The following is a 24401-nucleotide window of genomic DNA, read 5'->3' as shown; positions in this document are numbered from 1 at the left end:
AAATTTGATTTTAGAGAGAAGAACCCATGTGGAACCGATTTTAATATTGTTTTGACTTCTTTGTGTTGGTCTGAGTTTGGATTAATGAAACCAAAACATAACAAATTCAAACCAAAGGCAATGAGATTTGCTTTATTACATGAGAAGTTTAAGATCAAAGTACAGTTATCAACAGAGGCGATTCAGTCAGACGTTCAGAAGCTTGTTGATGTCATGCTGCAGAGAATTGAGACATAACATAAGCACAAAGAGAAAAAAACAATTGTTTCTTTAGAGATAGAGATATAGATTGTTTGTTTACCTCGAGTGTAAGAGGAGAAGTGGTTGGGTAATAACGTTCTACAGCTTGACCATTCTTGTCCACAAGAAACTTAGCAAAGTTCCATTGAATCTCATCCCCGAAGATTCCCCATTTGCCTTTCTTTAGAAACTTATAAAGAGGAGAAGCATTCTCTCCATTCACTTCAATCTAAACACACAACGGGGGAAGATCAACATCAAGACATACAACTTGTAATCAATTCGTCCGACCGGTATATACCTTGTTGAATATGGGGAACTCAGATTTGAACTTAGTACAAACAAACTCTGTAATTTGGTCAGTAGTTCCCGGTTCCTCTTCACCAAATTGGTTACAGGGAAATGCTAGAATCTCCAGACCTTGCAACAGAAACAACCATCAAGAGAATCATGTGGAAGAAACAAGAGCCTTGAAACCAATTTACCTTTGTCTTTGTACTTGTTGTAAAGCTCATTCAGTTCGGTGTAGTTTGAGTTCGTCATCCCGCTGAGATCATCAGCGTATAAACAAGAACAAGAAAACAAACATTTAGCACCAAAAATACAAAAAAAAATAATGGAAGTAGCTAAGAAGGTGTATAAGAAAATTAAACCATTTGGAAGCAACATTGACAATTAGAAGAACTTTGTCTTTGTATTGACTGAGTTCTAAGCTGTTTCCATTTGCATCCTGTTCCAAAGCAGAAGATTATTCAGCTAAAAGACTTGCACTTTAAAACTAAAAGAAGGTAACACAAGAACTGAATCAGATATAATAGAGAGAACAATCTGTGAGACCAACACCAAAAGACAAAGCAGTGTTTCAATCAACGGTCATCATCTAATTGATTTACCTTAAGTTTCAGAGTCTTCTTACAAAACAAAAGAACACTAAGCAAACCTATACAAAACTTAAGTTCATTCCTTTTACACTCTAAAAACCCTAAACCAAAGGTCATTTCCTTTTAGCAAAAAACACCCATTTGTTGATTGAAGTTAAGCAATCTTGTCACCTCAATGCTTATATCGTAAACAGATACCGGTTCTTTCGTCGCCATAGAAGTATAATTTGAGAAGCAGGAGAAATGTGAGAGAGAGGGGAAGAGAGGAGTCAGCTGCGAGGACAGGAGAAAAAAAAGCTAAAAGGCATGAAAAATGCAGTCTCGGCTCTGGCATATCCATCCCACGCGCTGTTAGTGCGAGTGGCTTTTAATGATGGGCCGTTGCGGTTGTTATTATTTCAGCTTGTTGGGCTTTCTATGTTGCGAGTCACAACCGTATATTTTATCGCAATTTGTAAGGTACGAAAATAATCTCACAAGTATGAATATTGCGTCTAATTCTTAAACCATGTGCATCTCCAATGACGCACAGAATAAATTCCTCCATATTTCACGCTAAAATAAATTAACCATATAATAGAGTTGGATGTTACTCCAATAATATTCTATTTTAAAGTAAAAAATAGAACGATAACAAAAAATAAAAAAATAACTCTATATATAGACTAAAAAATAGGTTTACACTATTATAAAGTAGAAATATAATACTATTAGAACATTTTTACTCTAAACTCAATTTTAGAGAAAAAAATAAAATGGGATTGGAAATGCCTTTATAGAGTTAGATTTGCTCCAATAGTTCCATCTATAATAGAGTGAAATATAGAGTAATGTTATTTTTTTACTCTATATTTGGAGTGAAAAATCATCATTACTCTATATTTCGCTCTATTATATGGTAACTCTATTACAGAAGGAACTAGGCTTGGACGTTCGGATCTTCGGGTCGGGTTCGGGCCGGTTCTTTTCGGGTCCGGATCTTTTCGGATCCTAAATATTTAGACCCAATAGGTACTTAGAAATTTTTGGTTCGGGTTCGGGTCGGTTCTTCTCGGGTCCGGGTCAGTTCAGATCTATAATTAAAATACCCATAAAATACCTGTAATTTTTCGGGTCCATATCGGGTCCGGGTCGGATTCAGATATTTAGGATAGGCATGGGCATCCGGGTCTTCGGGTCGGGTATTATCGGGTCCGGGTCCTTCGAGTCCTAGCAATTTAGACCCATATAGGTACCTATAACTTTTCGGGTCGGTTCCGGGTCGGATCTTGTCGGGTCCGGGTCGGTTCGGGTCTATAATTTCAATACCCGTAAAATGTCCAAAATTTTCGGGTATATTTCGGATCCGGGTCGGTTCGGGTATTTAGGATCCGAAATAGACCCAAAGTACCCGAACTGGACCCGAAAACTCTAAAAATACCCGAAGAACCGCAAAAATACCCAAAATTTATCCAAAATCAGACCCGAAAACTCAAAACATACCCGAATTTTACCTAAATACCCAAATTATATTTTCTAAAAATCTAAAATTTCACCAAAAACCTACAATTATACCCGAAAATCCAAATCCGAAACCATTAAAAAAATTTGAAATATCAAAAATATACTCAATCACCCAAATATACCTAGTATATACAAATATTTACGGGTACTTCGGATACCCGAACGGGTCTCGGGCAGGACCCGGACCCGAACCGAGACCCGCGGGTCCAAAAAAAAGACCTAATAGGTACTTAGCATGGACCCGGACCCGGACCCGAACCTGTATTTTCGGGTCGGTTCTGGTTCGGGTCTTCGGGTCCGGGTAAAATGCCCAGGCCTAATTTAAGATCTGAAAAGGACATGATATACCCAATTTCATCAACTTTAGTTGAATATTTGTCATATATATCTAAAATTTTACAAAACAACTTAAATGAAACTATTAATAATTAAAATAAAACATTTTAAAACTCTAAATTTTACATTTTAAAGCTTTATATTACTTAAAAAATATTAAAAAATAATAACAAATGTTGTTCACAAAAGATATTCCAACTAAATCATAAAATAATATATATAAAATAGAACACAAAAACATCATAGCTTTAGATATACATGTTTTTAAGTCGGGTACAAATCGGTTCTTATCGGGTCGGGTCTATTCGGATCGGTTCCTTTTCGGTTTCGGTTCTTTCGGGTAAAAAAAATTTAGACCCAAAAGGTACTTGTGCATTTTCGATCCGGTTCCGGGTCGGGTATTTTTGGGTCGGTTCCGGTTCGGATCTTCGGACCCGGGTTAAAATGCCCAGGCCTAGAAGGAACTATGGGATCAAAACCAATTCTATAGTAAAGTTACTCTAAAAATAGAGTAAAATATAAAAGAAAATTTTGCGTACCATTGGAGATGATGTAAAACATCGTCTTCATCCGATAAAACACATCCAAGGACGAGTAGAGAAACGAACCTGGGACCATTTCTTAGCATCTGCCATCATAATCCACAAGTCAAATGTTTGTAGTAAAGTTCCAAAGGCTAACGTTACTTTCCCTTGGTCATGTAGAGCGTTTTTCTAGAGTCAAACGGCATGCATTCTCACTTTTTTGTGACATTTCTTTCCAGGTTATCAGCCAGTATTCTAGAAGAAGATGATAAAGCATAATCTTTTGTGCTAAGTATTTATCATGAGGAAAATCCTGAGAACCAATCATGTGAATTTCTTATTATACTAACGTAACAAATCTAACACACAAATCATGTAGATATTTATGGTACCGGTTGTTAGTTCATCAAATCACATAACCATTTACTCCGTTTGGATCGGTTGAGTTTGGTTTTCTAAACCCGCTCCACTTGAACCTCACGGATGGCCAGACTATCAAGCCTCTTAGGCCGCTTGTAGTTCTTCAACAAGAGAGAGCAACACACAACACTGACAGAAGAAGCAGCCATTGCAGCACCTGCAATCCACGGAGGCAACCTGAACCGGGTAGACGGGAAAAGCACCCCCGCAGCGATAGGTATGCCCATGAGGTTATACCCGAGAGCCCATACGTAGTTGAGACGGATCCTTGAGAACGTTTTCCTCGAAAGATCAATGGCTGTGATCACATCTTCCAAGTTACTTTTCATCAGGACAATATCAGCTGCTTCTATTGCAATATCGGTTCCTGCACCAATCGCCATTCCTACATCCGCTGCCACTAGAGCAGGTGAGTCATTGACTCCATCTCCAACCATTGCCACAACATGACCCGCAGCCTGCAAAATTCATTGGTTTATATCAGTTTTATACTTTTGTATATTAAAGATGTGAACTTTTTTAATTTAGTGTGGAGCTAAATATAAGTTTACCTGTAGCTCCTTGACTTTCTCTGCTTTCTGCTCCGGTTTAGCTTCTGCAATAACAGAGTCTATACCGACTTCTCTAGCAATGGAATTTGCAGTTCCCCAGTTGTCACCTGTTACCATGATGCTTTTGATATTCATGGATTTTAAAATGGAGATGGCTTCTCTAGCATTTGGTTTTACAGGATCCGAAACAGCCAGAACTCCAACCAATTCACTGTCTATAGACACGAGGATTCCTGTCTGGGCCATCCCTTCAGCTTCTGCTAGCAACTCCTCAGCATCGGCTGTAATATTAATTTTATAACCAGACATAAAGTTCTTGTTTCCCACCATAATCTCTTTTCTATTAACGGTCGCTCTCACTCCGTTTCCCGTGATAGAAACAAATCCATGGGCTTCAGGCCACGCAGGGTTCTCTTCATCATCTCTGAATTTCTTTCCATATTCAACAATGGCCTTTGCTAATGGATGCTCGCTGTTTACCTGATAAAAAGATAAGTGTCATCATAAAGATATCAGTTTTGATGCATGCCACGAGTTTGTATATGTGTTCGATGGTTACAAGAGATTACCTCAGTTGCAGCTACAAGTTCATAGAATTCTCTAAGTACCATGTTTTTCAGGAGTTTGGTTTTTACAACAACGGGTTTCCCCATCGTGAGAGTTCCTGTCTTGTCAAATACAATGCAATTTACCTACACAATTATTCAAACTGTTGAGGTTTCGTCATCTAAAAAGAATCAAAATGTTATAGAAAACCTCTAATCACATATTATAAGTTACAATCAAGAGCTTAACAAATTAGCGCACACTAACCTTGTGTGCTCTTTCTAGAGCTTGACCACCCTTTATCAGCACACCTTGAGATGCACCAACCCCAGTGCCAACCATAACAGCGGTTGGAGTAGCCAGTCCAAGAGCACATGGACAAGCTATGACCATGACAGAGATTCCAAACTGAAGAGCTAGCTCGAAGCTATCCATTGAAGAAGGTATCCATGCTTCAGGGTACCAATGCAGTTTCCCAGCTAAGAACCAAGCAAGCCAAGTTGAGAACGAGAGGAAAATTACCTACAACATTATAAATGATTTGAGTTTAAGAACTAGTTGTGACTCTAAAAGACTAAAAACTTTCTGTTAATCAAAATGTCAGATTACCCACCAAAGGAACAAAGAACTTGGAAATCCGATCAGCCAACTTCTGAACTGGAGCTTTGGCCAGTTGTGCAGACTCAACGAGCCGAACAATCTGTGCAAGAGCACTCTCTGAACCGACTCTTGTAACCTTAACATGCAGAACACCGTTCTCGTTCAAAGTGCCTCCTATAACAGTATCACCCTTTCTCTTTGCCACTGGCCTTGCCTCTCCCGTTATCATACTTTCATTCACATGACTTTGTCCCCATATAACATAGCCATCCGAAGCTACTTTAGCACCAGGAACGATCTTGATCACGTCATTCTTCTGTATCAATCGGCCATCAATCTCCTCTTCGCCAGTCACACTCCCTTCCTCGTCCACAGCCAACAATATCGCAGTGTCTGGTGCCAAGTTCATAAGCTTTGCGATCGCTTGAGACGTTTTGCCTTTAGCCATAATCTCCAAATACTTTCCTAGTATGATAAACGAGATGAGCATGGCACTGGTCTCAAAGAAATCAACTCCTTTGAAATCAGGAGACGTTGCAGCTCTCAACACTGTGTATAACGAATAGAAATAAGCTGCATTTGTTCCCAGAGCGATCAGAACATCCATGTTAGCCGATCCTCGGCGTAAAGCCCTGTAAGAGCCAACATAGAATCTCCAGCCTATGATAAACTGGACAGGTGTAGCCAAAAGCCACCTTGTGATCTCTCCAATGGTGAGCATATTGACGACCTTATACATCAGCAGATGTTTAATTCCAGGGATATACATAAAGACCATGGCTGTCAAAAACACTGGTACCGTAAACACCAAACTCCACAGAAACGACTTATAGTACTGCTTGATCTCCTCTTGCTTCTGAGACTCTCTGCCCACCCCTCCCTCGGAGAATACTGTTGCCTTGATGTGGCCACTATGACCAAAGACAGTAGACTCTATCACACGAATGAAGTTCCTTGGCCCCGTCACATCGGGTTTGTACAAGACAGATATCTTATCACTTCCATGGCTGATCTCAACGCTCTGAACCCCAGGAAGTGCTTCAAGCGATTTTTCAATCATCATCATTGATTCATCAGTGAACTCGCCATCGATCTTCAAATCAATCTTGCTCACATCCTCTCCTGTACTTATAAGTACGGCTTCAAATCCAGCATTTTCTATCTCTTCCAGTAGTTTATCGTAGCTCAGGAGCGTGGGATCATAATGAACTTCTGCTTCTTCAATTGCTAAGGCAACGTGGGCTCTCTGTACACCATTAAGTGATTGCAGTACGCTTTCAATGGTTGAAGAACATGAGGTACAAGTCATACCGTTTATTCGTATCCTGCATACTTGTCTGGACCTCTCATTCGCCTCATTCTCTATCAGCGATGCTTCAAATCCAGCGTCTTCAATAGTCTCACGAATTGTCTCCACCTACCAACCAGTACAACAATCCAGATGAAAATATATAATGAAACCTATTATCCTAATTTCAAACAGTAAATGAAACACATTATCAAGTAGCTTCAGGGTGTGCATCATCCAAGAAGTACAATTGGGTTCTCGTAAAGCAAAAGCGTAATAAGGAGAGTATAAGGGTACTTACAAAAGCATAACTACGTACAGTTTTGAGTAGGAAAATATCATTCGTGACAAGGTCTATTGCTAAGATATTCACTCAACGGAGAAGTTGCATAAATGAAAAAAGAAGCTTGGCTACGTCTATAGAATGAAGAGTTCTAGGGAGCAAAGAGGTCTTCAAAAGTGAGGGTTGAAATTGTCTCAAGTAAAACTTATTTAGATAATGTTTGATGGCTGTTTCTCATGGAACAAGTTGGAAACCAACTCAATGGGTTTCATCAACAAACAACAATGAAACCCTAGCACTGTATTAGTTGGCATCATTAAGTAGAATTGTTCGAGGAATTCTACAGATATATACTTGCAGGCAGATCAGAGTGACATCATATTGCAGTTCAAAAAATTTATAAATGCAGGGAGGATAAATAAGTTTGTGAAAATTGGATCAGCTTCCAACTGAGCTGATATCTACACTAAGGAGTTGCATGTGAGCAAGCTTCAAGCAATTCCCAAAAGTAACTACAGCCTGAGAAAGTCGGGATTCGAGAATGGAATCCAATGAACATGACAAGGACTGTGAGCCATATCAGAGGGTTTGATGGTGCATGATGTTACAACTGTGAACGCAACAAAATTCTTAATGTGACTAAGATAAAGAGAGGGTCCCAAAGGGAAAAAAAACAGACCCATGAGAAGATACATAGTATGGAAGAAGTGAAAGATTAATAGATGTGATCTGAAGGTGTAAGGCCGTGTGAACTCTCTCACCGAGTTGAACCTAACGTACTTCTTGCTGTGTGGCTATAAAGGGAATTTACATATTATGTTAAAGATATCACAAGAGAGAGAGAGAGAGTTCTAAGTGAGAACTAGTAAGACAGAAAGTTGTAAGTGTAATCTCTCAAGAACACAATGTAACCTCGTGCTCTAGTGGATCCGGGTAGGGAACGTGAACTAGATAAATCTCTAGTGCCATTAAATTCTTTTTTTTCTTCTAATTTGCTTGTTATGTATCTGATTTTTCTTCTCAAACCGTTTCTACAACTCTCTTGCGTGACTGTGACAGAATAAAGCTTGAGCTTTGAGTGGATAAAATCTCTACATCTTTTTTTTTTTTTTTTTTTTTTTTTAAATCTCCACATCATGTGATCCTTCTTTTGCAGATAAGAAAATAGATTAAAGCAATTCATAACAAATATCTTCAACCTGCTTGATGTTGTTAGAGTCTTAGAGATCAACATTTATTGCAAGTGTAAAAAAAAAACTATTCACATGAATCCCATGAAAATGAAGCACTATACAGAAAACTCTATATCCCAATCAAATTCATCTCAGAAACAGTATGATCGATTCACATATCACATATCACGATAAGCAGATATTGAATTTTCAATCGAAACTTACATTGACAGAGCTAGGGTAGAACTGGATTTGAGCCCGATGGTTCAGAGCGTCGATGACCGCTTCGTGAATTCCGGGGAGACGCTTGATCTCTTTCTCGATAGATCCAGCGCACGCGGAGCATGTCATCCCTGTAACGCCGAAAACCGCACTGGCAATCGCCTCCTCGTCGTCGATCTTAAGCACCGCCGTCTCCGACGGTGATCCATCGCCGCCGCCGCCACGTGGCCTGTTGTTTAGATGTTTCCACAACACGGGGTAACGCCCGCTGAATCTCTCTTTGCGAATGCATGTGAGAGACAATAGCTTCGTCGCCATAGTCGTCTCCAATTTTGATTCCTTTTACGTTTGTGGGAAATGTTGTTTATACTTTCGAATGGGCTAAAGCTTTTTAAATATATCGGGAGAGAGCGAAAAATGTCTCGGTTGGTAAATGACAAAATATGTGCGCCGATTCTATAAATACTCAAACTATCGGGTCCTTTCCGTAAATACTCTCTTCTGACATTTTAAAGTTTTTTAACCAATGAAAACATCCTTCCAGATTTTGTGATTTTGTTTTGATTAAGTAGTAACATGATATTTGTAACCTCCCTATTTAATTTTCTAAAACCTAAGAATTCGAATGGTAACCACATATTTGTTAAATATGGTTATACAACAAAATTTTATAGCTAAAACTATTTTATGATACAATTATAATTAAAAATATAGTCATTATATAAATATATATATTAATAATGAGAGATAAAATTTAATATATTAGATTATCATTTAACTATTTTAAATATATTTTATGCATAGATTAACTGTTTTTTTTGTTGGTCAAAACATAGATTAACTGTTTATATAAACAATTTTGATCTTTAAAGAGAAGATCTAGAATTTTAAAAATACTAAAACGTCTTAAAATAGGTATGCCGGTATGAGCCTATGAGAAACTGTATTTATAAAATATTTAATTATATTAAAAAAAATATTCAGTGCGTAACTGAGCAAAATCATTTACTATTTTCTTTGTGTTTTCTGAACTGTATTCCATTAGTTAGTGGAAAATTCAAGTGTTTGCGGTGTTGTTATTTTTATAATTTAAAAATGAATTTTTTATATAAAAAAAAGTTATGATTGGTGAATAGAAGTGGTTTTACAAATACCATTTTGAAGTCCGTAGTATGGTTTTGGCCATTCAGTGTATAAATGGTAGATACCTTTACTAGATTCACTAAAATAATTGATGAGAGTGTCATTATGTCACTGTTATGATCACATACTATGCGTTGATTTCTGTTTTTTTTAAGTGTCACTTTGATATATTTTACAAAGATTAAGAAAGTATATAATAGACTATCTAGATAATAGATTAATATACATTTATTTAATATATAATTAATTATAAATGATTTAAATAGAAATTTATTGGCTATTTAAAATGTTAAAATAGATTTAAAGTATAAAGTTACATTGAAAATGTAAAATGACATTTTTCTGAAACAAAATAAAAATAAAAATAATACTTTTTATGAAACAGAAGGAGTAAAACATAGTAATAATTCAAAATTTTAATTATAATATTTCAAAAATGAACGACAGAGAACATAAAAAAATATGTAAACTGTATATAAAAACCCTTTATCAAAAAAGAAAAAAGAAAAAAAGAAAAAAAGAAGTAAACTGTATATAAACTATAGGGTGAAGTAGTTTTACTTGTTCTTGTTTCTATTTTATTTTATCATCTATGAATATATTGAAATTTTAAAACTAGTTCGTGTTTCTTTTTCATTTCTATAAAATTTTTGTCGCATGTTTCTACTGAATATTTACTTGTAATTTTTAGTTTTCGTTTTTTTTTTCCATTTGCAAAAAAAAAGGCAAGCAAAATTCCTTTCATGTTACACATTTGGCTTATGGCGTACTATGCAACCGTTGCGTGCTGTAAAAATTAATGTATTACTTAAAAAATTGCCTTTAACGACAGGAAAAAATGTATTTAAAATTTTGTCAACGGGAACTTTACAATACATATCCAGTTTAAGGTAAGATGGAAATCTATTATACCTGTCTGAGCGTTGATGGCACTCAACCTCGTAAGAACATATAAGTCGTACCAACCATGAAATTGGCGGCTTTTAAAAATAGTCAAAAGACTTTTATTAAGTTGAAATCCATACGACGTTTATGAAATTTCAATTCAACCAGCAAACTCTGTTATCTGAATATGAATATGGAAGACACCTCAAGTATCTTATACCATTAAAGTTGGGTTTACTTTTTCTTCCTTGCGCCACGTCATCATGGAGGGAAGGGCGTTTGTCGACACGTGTCACCTCAGCATACATTCAACGAAATCAAATTTTGTTTCCGCTGCGTTCTTTCATTTGGGCTTTTCGTGTTTGTTTACAAGCCCATGTTCTGTGTGTTGGAGGCTTCGACTCTTCGAGATCGCTGTAGCTCCTACTTCGGTAAACAAATCGTCACCTCCGTTAAACATCTCCAGCATCACCCATCTTCCTCCATTATTGCACTCTACGATTGAAGAGCTTAAAGTATTCAACTCTCTTCAACTTATCCTCTCTCCCAAACTAGCTATATAAACCAACCATCATCGACCATGAGATTTATGCTTCACATTGGTTCGATTGGATATCCATCTCCCAATTTTTTAATCTCTTTCAGCTAACTTACAGTGCTTACTATCTATGGCCTCAGTTTGTCACCTCACAAACATATGGTCTCCGCCAAAATTGAAGAATTCTGAACGTTCTAGATTCCTCGAGTTCAACATTCTCTGAAAGCATAAGTTAAGATCTCCTTCATCTCGGCGGTCTTGCCTTCTATCTATGCCGATGAAACGGAGAACTCTTCGACGATGTGTTGTTTCAAGCTCCCCGACGCCTATGGCGGTAATTTATGAACCCTTCTGTTTCTTATTGGATTGATCATCAGCTCCTCCATTGTTAGATCGGTCTTTTTGGAATTTGTAATTGTTTATACTATACCTCAAAGGAATATTGTTAGTGATTGATTTTGATTCATATAAATGAAGCTTATGATTGCCGGATATTTATCTGATAACGGTATAGGTCGATGTCCACACAAAGGTGTCAAGGCTACAAATGTAGTTTCCAGTGGAGCTTCCATTGGTATCTACAGTCTGTTGAGCTCATGGATGGTGGATCAGACTACCTTGGAAAGGGTGTCTCTAAGGTGTGAAACTATGTTGTTAGTGAAAGAAGGGTTATCCAATTTTTCTCATATTTGTTTTTTGTTGATTTCATTGTGAATAGGCTGTTGGCGATGAACAAAATAAACACTGGTGATAGTTAAGAAACTGGTTGAAGACAGTAGGAGAGATATAGAAAAAGCTGTTGAGAATGAAGAGAAGCTCCGTCATTTGAAGACAAGAGTGTGAGTCACTATGAAATTTCGTCAATACTTCTACCAATGTTGTAGAAACACTTCTTTCATCTGAGCGGCAATTCCAAACTATCGAAGCACGGTGAGTCTCATATTTTTTTGTTATGCAACTCTAAGCTCATTTATGTAAATGATGATGAGAAAATTACAAATTTGTGTGAAGCTATGTCTAGGGTAACTTAAAGAACGATAAAATCAGTAGGTTGATGGTTTCGCTCACTGACTTGAATCCATTCTTATGTGTCTTTTGATTGTGAAAGCAGGCTGGTTGCTACGTCTAGACAGCTGGAAGGTGAGAAAGTGCAGAAAAAGGTAGAAGTTCAAAAGCTGATGGAGGAGAACGTGAACAATGCAAAGTCATGGCTTTGAATGCTTCAAACATCTGATTATGCATCTTTCATCTCCTGCAATGGCCTATGTGATTCGTATGTTTTCAGATTTGATATTCTGGTAACTCTGTACAATTATGGCTTCCGATAAGCAAGTAAAGTTGATCTGTTGGCTGCTCATTTGCTAAAAGTGTTTACTTCTTTGTTGGTATAGTTTCTGCACATGCATCAATTGCGAGATTCTGTTACAAGCATGGCACTCTGGATCTCATTGTCTACAGTCTACGATCAACGTAAATTAACGTGTAAAGTTGACCTAGATCCACTGATACATAAAGTCTCAATACAGAGTATCGACTATTTAATTTAATGTTTTTAAAAGGCTATTTAATTTAATTTAATGTTAATTTAAATTGAAAATTTAAAATAAACTACATATTTTAAAAGTGGATTGTATCAGTTTTGGATTCTAGGTCAATGTATAAATTTGTCGGTTTTGAACTCAGTTAGCTGAAGCCATTCATTACATAGTTCTCTGGATATATAAAGTCCCAATAGAGAGTCTACGATCACTTCCAAAATCATGGCACTCTGGATCTCATAATGTAATTCTATCTTCTTCTTTTTTTTGAACAAACTTATTATATAATTCTATCTTTTCTATGCTACCAAGTAACAAGTTACCATAAGATTGATGAATTGATTGATGGCACTTCCTGGAGTTCTAGGTTGGAAGCATAAGAAAGTGTACATCAACAAGAAATCTCAAGTTAAAAGATTATAGCAAACAAACAAAGTTGTATGATTATCAAATTATATACTTGACATTTAATTAAAAGCAAACACGTTGGAGGAGTCTTCTCCATAAAAAGCCAAGGTAGTATAACTAAACATTATCGTTAACTCTTCCTTCTCTCAATGGGACTCAGATATATAAGCCAAGTAATGGGACTTTGTCTAACAATCCAGTGGTTGAATACTGCAGGTGCTGTGAATGATGTATGTGAGACCGTGCAAGAAACAGAAATAGCAGAAGAAGAGCTCTATTATAGAAAGCGGAAAAAAAAATATTCGTTGAACTTGCGGAAACGATTGAAGTGAGAGCTTTATAACTTTGTTTTAGTTAACATCCCTGTCAAGTGGCCTACATATTCTTTATTCGCTAGAAGATATTGTGGGGAAAGTTTTTTTTTTTTTTTTTGCTATAATATCGTGGGGAAAGTTATGGGTTTTAAAACCATTTTCAACGCCGAGAAACTTAGTACTCAACGCATCATGGCAACCACAACGATTGAAAGATTTATGACAAATTAATTTTCATAACATATTTAAATAAAATTATTACCTTACATGAGTAGTTAAATTTAGAGGTTTACTTACCAACATTTATATAAAATTCTTACCTTACATGAGTATTTAAATTTAGAAATTTCTCTCAAATATGTATCACACTTAATTTAGCCTCCAACCATCGTAGAATATAAAAACTCAATTGTACTAAGTGAACGTGTTGATTTGAAGTTACTTGCTGGCATCTCCGAGCTAAGAAAAAAATACCACCAATTCATAGCACTCAACGTCAATACACTTAGGAAAAACCATGAGCCGTAGCATAAGCCGTCGTCAATGCATAAGAATAAACCCACATTTCATAAACTCTTAATTAACATCTTCTTTTTCACAACAAATAGATTACACCTAATCCAGATAAAGATTCTTATTTTTCTCTAGCAATTGTGACGAAAATACCTGTTGGAGTTGGAGAACATAGTACGCAACAATCTCAAAAACTTCAACAAAGAGCAGTGAGGGAATGGTTGAATAACAACCATCCCATTTCGCATAGCTAAAGAATATTTTTTGTACACGCATGGGAGTTTATACAAACAACAACATCACCACCTAAGACACTAAATATAACACAACCAAAGAAATGTCAATATAATACCACAATCATAAAAAAAAAGAGTCTCCTTTATTATAATAGATATGGGTGTTTAAGTATATTTTTGGTATTATGAGTATTTTTTTAAAGTTTCAGATTTTGTGTGTTTCGGGTATTGTTTTCGATAAATTTTAATGATTATGAATAGCTATTCAGTGAATCAGTGTTAATTGATCTTAAAATGTAGTACGCAATATATCTATTGAAAATATAAAATTATGAAAATAAAGCAACAGTATTTTTAAAAAAGTTCACTGATAAAAAAATTATAGTAAAATTTTGAGGGAATAATAAAGTGATTATATATAGTAAAACCAATGTGAAAAATATATACAAAAGATAATAAAATAAAAATAAAAAAACAACTAATTATACTCTAAAAATTAACAATAACATTTGTTTAATAATCTTAATCATTTTTAATGATATAGTTTATTAATGATAAAAGTTTTAATAAATGGTGTATATTCTTAAATAATGAATTTTGACTGTTATGTTATTTAGCTAACATAAGAAACAAATTTTAAAATTTTGCATTATCTAAATCAATAAGTTTAAAAACGCAAAAAGAAAAAAGAAAAGAAAAGTACCAACAGATTCAAAAATGAGAAAATATATAAGAAAGAAAATAATTTATGATTTCTATATTGAATTTCAACAGTAATTAAACGCAATTTACTTACTCTATAATAAAGGAATAACAAACACTAAAAATGTAAAATATTATATTAATGAAAAAATATTTTTTAGTATTTTGTCTAAGTCTTTGGTTTTTAATATGAACAACATAAACAAATATTTAGATTATCATTAGTTTTAGTTTAGAATAAACTGAATAGTTTTACTGGTATATTAAAATAAATACATTTAAAAATTATTTTTAAATTGATTTGTAGGACGGGTTTAACCCTAGTATAACATAAAGATACCATCATAGTTCCAAAAATATTTCACAATACTTTAACATCTCATAGAATTTCCAATTTTAAAATCTTTTACAAACTCTATGTTTCTCTCTTTCTTTACAAACACACTTTAACACACCCAACAAAACTAATCAAGAACAAAAGCAACACGTGATAAGAACTCAAACACACTCCTCCAGATCAGAGAACAAAAACAAACTTTAAAACGAGTCGACTGATTTACAGAGAGTTGAGGTGTTTTGGTTTCCAGTTAGCATTTTATCATTCAACACTCTTCTCTCACCCACATCACGAGTCAAGCGCGAGCTCAGCCCAAGCCAAAGAAGATGATCTAAGCTCTGCGGAAATCGACAAACTGATTCTACTCTCCAACGTCTCACATAGCTCTTGCACTGATGGTTTGTTGTTATTGTTGCTGTTGTTGTTCGGATCCCTGTTCAAGCACTGCCTCGCCACCTCACACACCGTTTCAAGCTCTTCTTGGTTAAAATGTTTCAGCTCTGGATCCACCAAACTCCCCATTGCCTCTGGTGTTTCAAGATACTCCTTTGCCTGCAACAATGTAACATGCCAGATGTAAAGGGTCGAGACTTTTCACACCCACTGATAGCACAGTTCAAAACCCATTTGGTTAAAATAGTAACAAAGTTTGAAGCTTTCTTCTTCTTTTTTCTTACCCATTCAATTAAGAAGCCTCTGTCTTTGCAGAAAGGAGGTCTTCCACTCACAATCTCCAGCAACAGAACACCAAATGCATAGATATTACCAGATACATCGAGATATCTACTCTCCATTGCGTTTGGGAGCACACATACCGCACCTTCACTATTGATATTCCTCAAATTCTTTTCTGATCTCGCAAGAATCGTCTTCCAGCACTCGAAATCAACCAGCTGCCTCAGAGAAAGCCAAGAAAAAACCCCCATAAGATTACCTTAGCTAACTGTATTGTTCAGATAACAAGCTGGTGTCACTTCACTATACCTTGGGAGTAAAGTCTTCTGTGAGATAGATCGCGTTTGAGCTCAGCTCAGAGATTGTGAATGGAGGATCAAGTTCCATATGAAGGTACTTGAGACCACGTGCGATGCCTATGACAATCTTCATCCGTCTTGCCCATGATACCAAAGCCGCTTCCCCATCTACATCAGAAGCATTTATCATAACGATGTTATCTATAGCCTAAACAGTTTAGCATAATGCAACAAAAAGCTCTGAGGAAGTTAGTTAGATTTTTTACAGTGGAGATGCTCGTATAGTGTTCCGTTTGATGCATACTCAAAAACAAGCATTCTTGCAAACGGTGAAGTCTCTTTGCAGTATCCCAGTAATTTTCCAGCATTCTCGTGGTTCATTCTAGCCAAATCTGCAACCTGAAACAGTGTGAAAATGGCTTAGAAGTCTTATAAACAAAAGCAGCTTTTCTATGTAACATGATCAGGAGAAGCTACCTCTCTCTGGAAATAGAGCTCGAGGTACCCAGTCCAGTCTTCTTCTTTGACGCAAAGAGAGATCACCGCAATCTCAGGCCCACCTTTCATTGTTCCTTTATAGACTTGACTATCAGCAGACAAACCAATGATGTTGCTAAAGTCTTCACACGCCACCTCAAGCTCTTGTCTCGTGAATCTCGAGACATCCTTCAGCAGTTCAGAATCTGCGAGTAAAAGAAAAAGAACTGAGAATTTGGAGGATTTTGTATTGGAATGTTGGAGGAGTTTTGGGAAAGATGATTCTAACCAACGTAGACTGTGAACTTTTCCTTAACGCTTGAAGATTTCTTCCAAGGAATGATGAGAGACGGCCTGTTTTTCCAGCGGTGAACTGCTGAGAAAAGTGCAACCAGGCAGAACAAACCGACCATTGATCCTGTGACTATCTCAAGCACGAGAAGCCACTTAGGCCTTGATGTTTTATGATGCTTAGCCACAACATCAGCTGACTGGTGCTTTGGTGGGGAGCTGGGGCTTTCATGAGTTTTGACCAGCTGTGCATTACCTGCCACACGGATTACATTTTAGTAAACCAAGACTCATGAAATGCTTAAAATCGATGTCTCTTACCGCATTGGGAAGAAGGTCTATGCTTAAGATCCTTGTTTTGCATGCAGTTCCCTTGAAAGCTCGCCCTAATGACCATTAAGCAAAATTGGAGATGTCTCAAACTCTGAAGCAAAACAACCTAGATGAATAAGAATATACCTTGGAAGGTGCTCCAAACATTTTGGAATGTTTCCCACAAAGAAGTTGTATGAAAAGTCAGCTACTTTCAATAGAGAAGACTTGCACAAACCAGCAGAATTAGCACTTGAATTTGAAGAGAACCTGCAGAGTTGAGTAAACCCAAAAAAAAAAAACATTAAACATTGCAATTATAGACAGAAGAAGTCACAGAACTAATAGCTAAAACTTACAGTTTTGAAGGATAGCCAGATGGTCCAGCGGCAAGAAGACTTCCCTGAAGCCTATTCCTGTCGATGTGAAGCTCTTTAAGGTACTTCAAGTTACCGATCTCTGGAGGTAGCTTTCCCGTTAAACCATTGGACTGAAGGTTTCTGCAAAACGTGAAACAAAACTATCGTCTCAACAACTCATCTTTTATGGAGAAGGTTGAGTTTTTGTTACATTATCATAATGCTGGACAAACTCCCAATCTCAGCAGGGATAGGTCCCATGAGATGATTGTTTCCCAAGTCCAAGATCTTGAGATTCTTCAACTTCCCAATATCCTTTGGTATTGTCCCCAGTAGAAGGTTCCCATGTAAGATTCTACAGAAGCATTCATTCAATGATGTTAAACTCTTAATCTCAAATGCATCAAATCTACATATTTGAGAGAGATGAAAACCGTACAGTTCCTCAAGGTAGGTTAATTGACACAGCTCAGGAGCAAGAAACCCTTTGATAGATGAAGCTGATATATTTCTGCAGGAATAGAAGAATATAAATTCACAAGGCAATCTCATACTAAACTACAAGTGATCTTTGAAGAAGGAAGAGAGATTTGGTTGTTACATCTTGATAACATGGTCTTTGGAGGGAGAGCAAGTAACGCCGGTCCAAGAGCAAGGATGTGAATTGGGGTCATTCCAGTTAGACATAACAAGCAAAGGGTCTTCATAGATAGCTTCCTTGAATCTTCTAAGAGCTCCAACTGTAGAGGATCCACAAATCTTATCAGATGGATTTGTATAATTAAAGCTTTTCACTTCACAGATTCGACTAACTTTCTCGACTGGAGATTCTAAACTAAATCCTAACTCGTAACACGTTAAGTGGAGAATCTAAACAAGCGAGGGAACGATTAAATCCAAAGAATCTGAGATCTGGGTTTAAGCAAAATAAAGCTTCACATACCTTCGTTAGAGGCGAACCCATCGCAAGAGACGGAGAAGAGCCCAAGAACAAGAGACAGCCGTAGAGCTAGAGAACAACAGTTCGATCTCATTTTCTTTCTGAAGAAGATTCACTCAAGTTCGACTCATTAAACCCACAGGGAGAACCAACTGATATTCAGATTGAAAGACGACAACTTTCGTGGAGTAGTACTACTCTGAAGAAACGAGATGTTTAAGCTCAGGAAGAGACCAAGATTAGCAACGAGAGAGAGAGAGAGATAATGAATTGCTAAAGATTATACACGATTTAGCTACTAGCAGCCTATCAAAGGAAACTAAACAAAAAGAAAAAGTAGGAGAATTAGCAGAGATGGCGAAGTGTGAGGAAGAGAGAGAGAGAGAGACTTGGATTCAAAGACAGGTCTTTTGTTTTATTGGATGGGAGAAAATGTCCTTTTAATTAAAAAATAAAATAAGTGGACAAGGATATATAAATATTGCTATGAAAAAAATTTATAACAAATTTTTACAAGTCCATATAAATGAAGAATGTTTTACCTTCCTCTTTTTTATTTTAGGGTTGTTTACACACTGAGTCACACTCTGAGTTTGTCTTACATTCAGAGACATATTCAACATTTAAGGCATTTTTCCTTGTCACTTGCTATTTGATCGGACAATAATATCCCTGATAAGAGCTTTGTTATTAATTTCAACCTCATTTACTTTTTTATCTCAAATATTAATAAATATAAATAAATAAATTTGATGTAATAAATTTTAACTTTTTATCCTCTACATTTCGACATCCATTTATATATACTTTAGAAATTTAAAAATAAAAACATAGAAAATGATTTTATAATTAAAATATTGTAGATAGTATTGGATGGATAAGTCATCCACGAAAAAATAATATAAATGAATGAATTGTGGACAAAGAAAATGTGGACATAATTTAAAAAAAAAGTGAGGATTATATTTCATCAAATACATGAATTTATAGTTTGTGTTAAAGGTAAGAAAGATAATCTTCTTTGTGGAAAGAATCTACCCGATTGAAGCCACCCACTAGTTCCCAGAGATTTGTTCAACCATCCACGCATAACCCATCCACGCTTCAGCTATCCACACACCACTTATCCACGCAACCCCCATCCACATGCTATCCATCCACATCTTTTGCAGATCTGGATTCTGAAATCGTAACTTTGCAGATCTGGATTTTGAAATCTACAACAACACTAAGAAACCAACAAAACGAGAATCGATTAAAAAGATTTTAAAAGATCAGACAAATTCGGAGAATCTAGGATTTAGAAGATGAGAAGTTCAAACTACCTTCTTATTTTTCTACATCTTTTCATTTTTTTACAAGTTGTAGTCTCTCGGTTTGCCTTTTTTTCCTTTTGTGTTACAGAAAAAAAAATAGGTGATAGAATCATTGGAAGATGAAATTTGAATAAAGTCACGTTGAAAGAACGAGAGAGACAAAAGAAACAATAAAAAAATGTTAATGTATATAATTTTTCAGTTAGAGAATTTTTGGTCTTTTTAACATTAGAAAATGCCTTACAAGCACAATGTGTCTTGCAGTGTAATTGATAAGACAAAATGTGCCTAAAAATTTCTTTATTTTATTTCAATTACTTTAGAAAACTTTATGTGATTATGAGTCATTTTGGAATTTCTATACTTTGTGTGTTCTAACATGAATGTCTTTTGGTGATTTTCATTTTAGAATATTATGATATATTAATAACAAATTATGTGACAAAAAAATAATCCGTATACTGATCAGGATATATCCAAATATTTATATACCAGGAATTGATAGTACTACGATTCGAATATATACAATTGTATATTTTTGCAAATCATTACAATATCTGTTAAATTGTCTTAGGAAATTATTTACTTCAAAGATTTATTACAACAACAAAAATATATACACGCTAGCTTTTGATTCCAATCGAAAAAGTGTATCTAGAATAATGTTGGAAATTAACAAATTTCGTTGGATGATTCTTAAATAGTTTTGTTGCTAATCATTGAAGTAATAGCGCGTTAAATGATTTAACTTAAATCATTAAGAGAATTTTTATGGTACGGTGTCTACGGTGATCTAGAGCTCTTGTTAGCTATTGGTGGGACATACAGTACTTCCGTAGACCGTATATGTCATCTATGAATTGTATTTTAATCAAACGTTGAACATATTATATACATGCAAGTTGCAACGCTATATAAAATAACTAGAGCGTTTTTACGATGTAATGATAAGTAGATTTATATGAATTTTTATAGAGGGAAGAAATAAAATCTATTCACCGTAAGAAAATACTGTAAGACTAATTTAAATATACGTTTTTTGTGCCAAAATATACGTTTCTTTACATATATTATTAGAAGATGAACATTCAATACTTGAATGAGTTGTGTTCCTATATACTCCCTCCGTTTCAGAAAAATCCACTTTCTAAAAAAAAAAAATTGTTTCAAAAAAATACATTTTTTATTTTTTTCAATGCATTATTTAATGAAAAATTGTAAATTTCAAAAAAATATATTAGTATTTATTAGATTTCTATTAACTAAAAGTTATGGAAAATTATTATTTACAAAACACAATACATTTACAATCAAGTTTTAATGTGTTTTTTTAAAAGTGAAAAATATAAAATATGTATTTTTTTGAAACAGAATAAATATAATACTATTATTATAGTGTGAGGGGCAAAAGAGTCCGTCAGATTTTAGGCCACCAATCGTGCGAGCTTATGTTTGGAGGTTTACACTGATTGAGATCTGTCACAAACACATTGTTTCAAGTATTATTTGGATAATATAACCAGCTAGATTCACAATAGGAAAATGCATCAAAGGGGAGACAAAGTCAATTCAGTGAGGGATCGTCCAAAGAAATTTACCAAGTAGGTTTCACTTTTGACGCAAGTGTTGTGCTTTGTTGTCTTCTCTCCTTTTCTGTGTATTCTCTAATTAAAAATGGATTGCATGATCGACTTGCCAATATTAGAATGATATCTCTTACCAGTAAAATTTGCTATATCTGCAAAAACATCATTAACAAATCGCATATGAAAAGTTTTCAATACTAACACGAAAAAATCTATTTTTTCCAAGCTAATTATATTATCATATCCTAAAATAAATAAATATATTTTTTAAGTTGCTTCAGAAATTTATTAGATTGGCTTTTTGTGTAATATTGAACTTGCGCTTTGATTAAATAAAAATGCATTGAGTCGTGAAAAGTAGATACATATGAACAATTAACACGTTTAGAAAGCAAAAAAAAAAGGGAGGTACAAGTCTTAGAAAAGCTACAAACTCTACTGAACATGTTCTAAAAGAAATGCAAGGGTTTCATGAAAATAAATCAAACTTAAATAAGAATAATAGATTAAATATTATGCAAATTAACACAACAAAGCTTGGAAACAAATAAATAAATGGTCTAGAAGAAATTCAACACTCAACAACCCTATCAATTTAATAATTATTATTTTTGATAAAAAAAAATAATTATTAATTGTCAACAAAGTTACAGACATATATTTCCAACGTTTGGTACAAAATGTCATACTATAAAATTTAGATGGATCCAACAAACCCCTTGTTTATTTCTAGTACATTCTACGTTTCTTATTTAATTACAGTTCTTTTGTAATAATATATATATGTTATAACTGGCCCTCCCTAACTGATTGTAACTTCATAAAATTGAGCAACAAACAAGATAATGGGACAAATTACCCATGCGTGTTCCATTTGTTTGGTTCTAATATTTCTCGTGTTAGATATATCAATGTTTAAACATACACATAAATGTTGGACAAATTCAGAATAAGGATTCGATGGATGTTGCCTTTAAAATGTACTGTAGATTGTATTCACTTTACCAGCCAGAAAATATAGTAAATATTTCATTTGTGCGTTGATCAATATAAAAGTTGGCCAATGCCTAGTTAAATTTCGTGTCGTTTGATGTTTCTATTATTTATGTGTTTAATCTATTCGTTTTTATTTTCTTTTCAGTTTTTAATCATGATTTTAGCTGAAAATGATGTACTATGAGCGGACCTTGGATGCAAATACATTCTGGGTTCGATCCTACTGCTGCGGAAACTAAGTCACATTGTTCTGCTCATCACGGCTGCAAATACGTCCGTATGAAAACCCGGGAGAGGGCATGTCGTGGGCTGCACTTCTCACCCGAAAGTTAGGTCTGTGTCTACCCGGATTTAACCCTTATTCTTTATCAAAAAAGAAAATGATGTACTATAAATACTTTCTAACCAAACGTAATATACATATACAGATGACAAATAATAATTATGCTTATGTGTTTGGACATCAATTAGGTTCCAAGTCGTCACACGCAATGCTTACAAGCAAACATTGAGTATATACTAAGGGAAATTGATAAGGACCATCATGAATACTCAACTTTGTGACACCAAATTAAATGGGCAACTTATATACTAGGTAATACGGTATAATTTTTAGATATTTTACACTATTTATAGTAGACATTTTCGTCGAAGATATCAAGCATAGTTTATACTTTAAGTTTTTTCTTGATATAGTAAGTTTCAATCACTGAAAACAAAGTGGAATCTGTATTATGTAAGGAAAATTATTTATTTTCCAACAACCTAGATATTGGTACGAAAGACAGCCAGCAGCCAGTCGAAAACGTTGAAAAATATAAAAGATGTGGGGCCCGCTGCACTATTTTCACAGTGAATTTCTTTCTATATATACGAACAGTTTCGTTCGTTGTATTACACACACCTCAATCTCTTCTCTCTCTATAATAAGAAATTCTCTCTCTATATCAGTGTTAAAAATTCTACGGGTATAAAATTTCGCCCTTATTTAAATTTTTGTGATACAATAAAATACAAGTTCTTTTAATAACACGTTATCACCACGATCGTTCTTCAATTTGGTAAAATTTATTTGTATCATTTATACCTTGCTATAATGGTCGATATACCGCTTCTACTATTATTTATATCATGTTATAATGGCCGGAATATCGCCTATATTATTTATTAGTAATTTAATTAATTTATTGGTCGGCCGATCCGCCTTATATTCTGTTTATTGTTAATTGGTCGGCCGAACCGCCTTATATTATGTTTATTATTAATTGGTCGGCCGAGCCGCCGTATAATTTATTTATTACTCTACATTGACCGGCTGAGCCGTCGCATGATTTGTTGTCATAATATAAATATTCTATTGCCATAATTTCTTTACTTTTACTAATTTTTATGAAATTTTATAGATTTGATTGACCGTTTAATACACAAAAATTGAGAAACTTCAGTTTCCGGCCTTGGAAGTAACTGGGACAAACTACACGGCATGGGTTACAAACATGGAGCTTCATCTAGATTCCGAGAAAATACTCGAAACAATAAAAGAATGCAACATATCAACCTCTCATAAAAAGGCTAAGGCCGTGATATTTCTGAGAAGGCATCTAGATGAAAATCTTACGCATGATTATGCGAGAACCAAAGATCCCTTAGATCTTTGGAAAGCTCTGAAGGAGAGGTTTGATAACCAAAAGAAAATTACTCTCCCCCATGCACTCGATGAGTGGAAAAATCTACGATTTCAAGATTTTGAAAAAGTGGAAACGTACAATTCCGCTATATTGAGAATAGCGGCGCAATTAGATTATTGCGGTAAGCCTGTCTCGGAAGCAGAAATGCTCGAGAAAACTTACCAAACGTTCCACAAAAATCATTATGTTCTACAAGAACAATATAGAAATTGTGGGTATACGAGGTTCTCTGAACTCGCTGTGGCGCTTATAATAGCGGAGAGAAATAATGAACTCCTCATT

At 35.1% G+C, this 24401-nt stretch overlaps 3 protein-coding genes and 1 long non-coding RNA gene across 4 annotated transcripts; 1 reads left to right on the top strand and 3 right to left on the bottom strand.

Moving 5' to 3' along the window:
* Positions 1-27: 27 nt before the first annotated feature.
* On the bottom strand, positions 28-1436 carry LOC106316213 (probable glutathione peroxidase 8). The gene is made up of 6 exons (XM_013754083.1): positions 1293-1436; positions 894-970; positions 726-787; positions 542-660; positions 302-469; positions 28-216 (listed from the first exon to the last, which is right to left on the bottom strand). The coding sequence occupies exons 1-6, from the start codon at positions 1335-1337 to the stop codon at positions 187-189; spliced, it is 501 nt and encodes a 166-aa protein (XP_013609537.1). The 5' UTR covers positions 1338-1436; the 3' UTR covers positions 28-186.
* Positions 1437-3882: 2446 nt separating this feature from the next.
* LOC106312915 (probable copper-transporting ATPase HMA5) lies at positions 3883-8959 on the bottom strand. The gene is made up of 6 exons (XM_013750607.1): positions 8570-8959; positions 5615-7018; positions 5269-5523; positions 5025-5147; positions 4456-4935; positions 3883-4362 (listed from the first exon to the last, which is right to left on the bottom strand). Exons 1-6 carry the CDS (start codon positions 8882-8884, stop codon positions 3940-3942), a joined length of 3000 nt encoding a protein of 999 aa, XP_013606061.1. The 5' UTR covers positions 8885-8959; the 3' UTR covers positions 3883-3939.
* A 2150-nt stretch (positions 8960-11109) lies between these two features.
* Positions 11110-12443, top strand: LOC106317701. The gene is made up of 4 exons (XR_001265211.1): positions 11110-11466; positions 11647-11770; positions 11851-12062; positions 12244-12443. It is a non-coding gene; the product is annotated as an uncharacterized LOC106317701 (long non-coding RNA).
* Positions 12444-15210: 2767 nt separating this feature from the next.
* LOC106319081 (probable LRR receptor-like serine/threonine-protein kinase At1g63430) lies at positions 15211-18932 on the bottom strand. Its single transcript, XM_013757304.1, has 13 exons — positions 18537-18932; positions 18195-18333; positions 18033-18104; positions 17805-17948; positions 17594-17734; positions 17382-17504; positions 17244-17308; positions 16921-17178; positions 16632-16837; positions 16421-16553; positions 16165-16322; positions 15858-16073; positions 15211-15732 (listed from the first exon to the last, which is right to left on the bottom strand). The coding sequence occupies exons 1-13, from the start codon at positions 18625-18627 to the stop codon at positions 15469-15471; spliced, it is 2010 nt and encodes a 669-aa protein (XP_013612758.1). The 5' UTR covers positions 18628-18932; the 3' UTR covers positions 15211-15468.
* Between the last annotated feature and the right edge of the window lie 5469 nt (positions 18933-24401).

This window comes from Brassica oleracea, chromosome C9 (assembly GCF_000695525.1).
Source record: "Brassica oleracea var. oleracea cultivar TO1000 chromosome C9, BOL, whole genome shotgun sequence".
Lineage (NCBI taxonomy): Eukaryota > Viridiplantae > Streptophyta > Magnoliopsida > Brassicales > Brassicaceae > Brassica > Brassica oleracea.
The sequence above is the reverse complement of the archived record's forward strand: the minus strand, read 5'-3'. Positions and strand labels throughout refer to the sequence as shown.